General features: G+C 39.6%; 1 protein-coding gene across 1 annotated transcript; it reads left to right on the forward strand.

Moving 5' to 3' along the window:
* The first annotated feature begins 210 nt into the window (after nucleotides 1-210).
* LOC131334191 (F-box protein CPR1-like) lies at nucleotides 211-3,164 on the forward strand. Its single transcript, XM_058369106.1, has 2 exons — nucleotides 211-1,637; nucleotides 2,854-3,164. Exon 1 carries the CDS (start codon nucleotides 419-421, stop codon nucleotides 1,586-1,588), a length of 1,170 nt encoding a protein of 389 aa, XP_058225089.1. The 5' UTR covers nucleotides 211-418; the 3' UTR covers nucleotides 1,589-1,637; nucleotides 2,854-3,164.
* The last annotated feature ends 483 nt before the right edge of the window (nucleotides 3,165-3,647 follow it).

Consider the following 3,647-nt stretch of genomic DNA (forward strand, 5'->3'; position numbering starts at 1 on the left):
AGTTATGACAGTTTGAATTTCAGTTAGTTTGAGGGGGTTAAGTGCCAAAAAACAAAGTTAGAGGAGGGTAAATGTATGCGAGGCATAGTTAGAGGGAGGTAACTATAATTTCCCCAAAAATTATTTTACCATTAGAATGAGCTTGACTCAAAATGGATTTTGATCCAAATTTGTTTGGAAAGGCTGGAGATGCTCTCAATCGTCTTTGTTACTATGGTCGATGTTGTGCCGTTTGTTCGAAGCGCTTTACACTTGGTTGCGACTCGCGAGTTGAGTGCCACACTGCCACTGGTACGGCACATACCCGACCAAGGTTTAAATTATACTTATCCAGAACTCAGTACATTTCTTCTCTCTCTCTCTCTCTCTCTCATCTTCCATAATTCTGAACCTGAAATCCTGAAAACCCTAATTCCAGATGGAGACACGGAGAAAACTGAGGCAGAGAGGGAAGGGAAGAGAAATGCCAGATTTCCCGTTAGATTTGATCGTCGACATACTCTTGCGGCTTCCCGTGAAACCGCTTTTGCGTTTCAGGTGCGTTTCTAAACCTTTTTGTGCTCTCATAGACAGTCCCGATTTCGTCAAATCGCATCTCAAGCGATCAACCCAAACCAGAAACCATCTCACCCTCATACTCTGGGATTATGATAATAGAGTCTCATCTTCCGTGACTTTCGATTCGCTGGATAATGCCGTCGAACTCGACCACCCTTTGGGGTCCAGTCATTGGCCCACTCGAATTGTGGGTTCTTGTCATGGATTGATTGGTTTGCGTAACCGTGAAGATGTTATTCTTGCTATTTGGAACCCATCGACCCGAAGGTGCCAAGAGTTACCATTTACAATGACTCATTACCCTGTCTATCATGTCTATGCCCAGCATGAGATGCACGGTTTTGGGTACGACTCCATTACTGATGATTATAAGATGGTGAGGTTTGTTCAGTTTTTTGAATTTGGTACAGACAATTTTGTCTCCTCAGTTAAGGTTTACACCATGAAGTCTAATTCATGGCGAAAGATTCGGGATTTCCCTTATTGTCTTTATTATGGGCAAGGTTGTGCTGTGCTTGTTGGAAGTGCTTTACACTGGGTAGCGCATCGATTGCCGTCGGATGCTGCTAAATTTGTTGCTGCTCTTGATCTAACAACTGAGGACTATAGAGTGGTGCCGCAACCTGAATTTTCTGACAATGCCTTTGACATGAATGTAGCAGAGTTGGGAGGGTGTCTATGCATACTTTGCGATTATGACCAAGTTCGGGTTGATGTGTGGGTGATGAAAGATTGTGGAGTGAAGGAATCGTGGAGCAAACTGGTTTCTGTAGCACAACCAGAAGTGATTCCTTCGTTTGAATCTGTGATTCCTGTGGCTTATTCAAAGAGTGGTTGTGAAGTCCTACTGGTTCAAGACAATACAAAGCTTGTTTGGTATGATCTCGAGCATAAAACAATTAAAAAGATCAAGACTCGTGGTCGTATAACGGATGGTTTTGAGTCATTTGTCTGTGTGGAAAGCCTTGTTCCACTTAATGGACGATGCGTTGTACCCAATGAAGGTGGTGAAACTTATGCCACAGATTAGCACGATTAAAGGAAGGAGAGAATACACCAAATAAGAAGGGTAACCAGAGGTAAACAACGCAAGTCATTTTTGTTTTCCAATGATATCTTTAATGTCGCTTGATTGATGTTAGTCGTGAAATTGGAAATTATTTCAGTTGATATTTGGAAATCTCTGTTTTGCTTTAGTCGATTAAACTTCTAATGTGTATATGTGCTAGTGTGTTATCAAGTATCAGGAGAATAGTTCTTTGCTTCTTGCTTCAGCCCAACTAATGCAAAATGAGACTATTGTGGTTTAATATGATGTCAATCAACACATCTTACGATTCTTATGAAGGAAAGCTCTTGAGTTACATGCGAGCCACGGGCATTTTGCTAGTTCATTAAGATGGTTTATGACAAATACCTCTTTTGTACATGGGTGGCATGGCCTTGATGCCTTCTCAATAAAATTTTATTACGTATTTCAAAAATGTTTATGACAAATCCCACTCTTATTCATTTCCTCTAACATGTGATTTGCCTTATGATCATTATTCCTTCTAAAAATTGTGCCCAAAAATATGGTTAGGAATTTGGGCATCTAACAACAGTCATCCTAAATCTTAGATTGTCCTATTAATAAGAGAGTGTATGCGTATTTGTCTCTGTGGACCTTCTTAAATGACGACATAGCGTTTAACTTGTCCTATTTTATGAGGATTATGGAACTCAAGTTTTTGGCTTTGCTATGGCTTGCACTATTTCCCTTTAAGAAAGGTAGATTGCCTTCTATAGACTATCTATCTACATTGGGTTACAAGTATTTTGTTATTTTACCTCTCATTACTTTCCTCTTTCTTTGACTTTTTCCCTTGAATTTCCTGGGTTTCTATGAGAGAGAATTTCTACTCGATGGGGTGCAGAGTGGTTCTTCAACTCTGTCGATTGTCCTTATTCACAATGTATCCTGCTATTATCATGTATTCTTGTGGTATTCTCAATGTTCAGCCTGGCCTGCTCTCTTCAATAGCTTTTTTTAGTTGTTATAGTTTCCAATTTGTGAAAGGGGAATAGGAGAGCAGGAAGTAAGACTCGAACCGCGGCTTAAAATTTCAGTTGTATCACCGTCTTTGTTACTAGTCGTAGCTATGCAAATAGTCTCGTTGAGTTTTTTACTTTGCCTAGAGTGGTGGGCGTACATTGATGCATATTGAATTGATCTCTTTCTTGATACTATCCTAGTACTTTGTTAGCTGGAAATTCACTAACTCACATAACCATCAATAATCTTCTCGATATCAGGTTTTTTGTATGAGCACTGGCATGATGGTTCGATTAGATAAGTGGGCATGTCAACGAGTACTGAGTATCAGAGACTCAAAGAAAAGAAAGAAGACCAATATACTGGTATGTCATACAGATAACCTGTATGTATGCGCGACTAGAGTACAATAGGGAACTCTAGCAGCTGACGTATCCATTTTTTGTTTAATGATAATTATGGTTTATGAATACTTCTCTTAATGTACTTTATGTTAAAGTAAACAATAGCATCTTTTGGCATGTAATGGATCCCTTCTTGTGTAATGAAATTTGTTGGGGATTCAGTTTAATGCTTTGCATGGAAACTATTAATGTTGGATTCTTCTTCATTTTTATTTTTTTTTCCCTCTTTTTCTGTTCAGTAAGTTTCCTAGATTGGTTGGGAATGCTCAATATGGAGTGCCTTGGTGAAAAGAAAATGTTGTCCTTTCATCTGACAATCTAGCACATGTGTTTTTGTTAGCATGTTGAGATTGATGGATTATTCTTTTGGCTTTTTTATATGGACCCTTGTACAGTTACACGGTTGTTTTCAACTTCTCATCGTACATGCAAATAAGTAAGGGTTTCCAAAGGAGTAGTGCCCGTGTTTATGACCGACCAGGGCGCAATATGATTGAATGGAGTTTAAAGGGGCGAACGCAGCAACTTCTTCAACCATAGCGACTGATGACAGGGGAGACATTAGCCATTTGCCCGTTCCCAAAGGTCCCCTCCCCGTTATACAGTTGTCAAGGTAAACGTTGATGTAGCTACATGGAGGAGTCAGACAA

This window comes from Rhododendron vialii, chromosome 1a, assembly GCF_030253575.1.
Source record: "Rhododendron vialii isolate Sample 1 chromosome 1a, ASM3025357v1".
Classification (NCBI taxonomy): domain Eukaryota; kingdom Viridiplantae; phylum Streptophyta; class Magnoliopsida; order Ericales; family Ericaceae; genus Rhododendron; species Rhododendron vialii.

Excerpts from the sequence above, each read along its gene's own strand:
- LOC131334191 (XM_058369106.1), top strand. The coding sequence starts at position 419 with ATGGAGACACGGAGAAAACTGAGGCAGAGAGGGAAGGGAAGAGAAATG.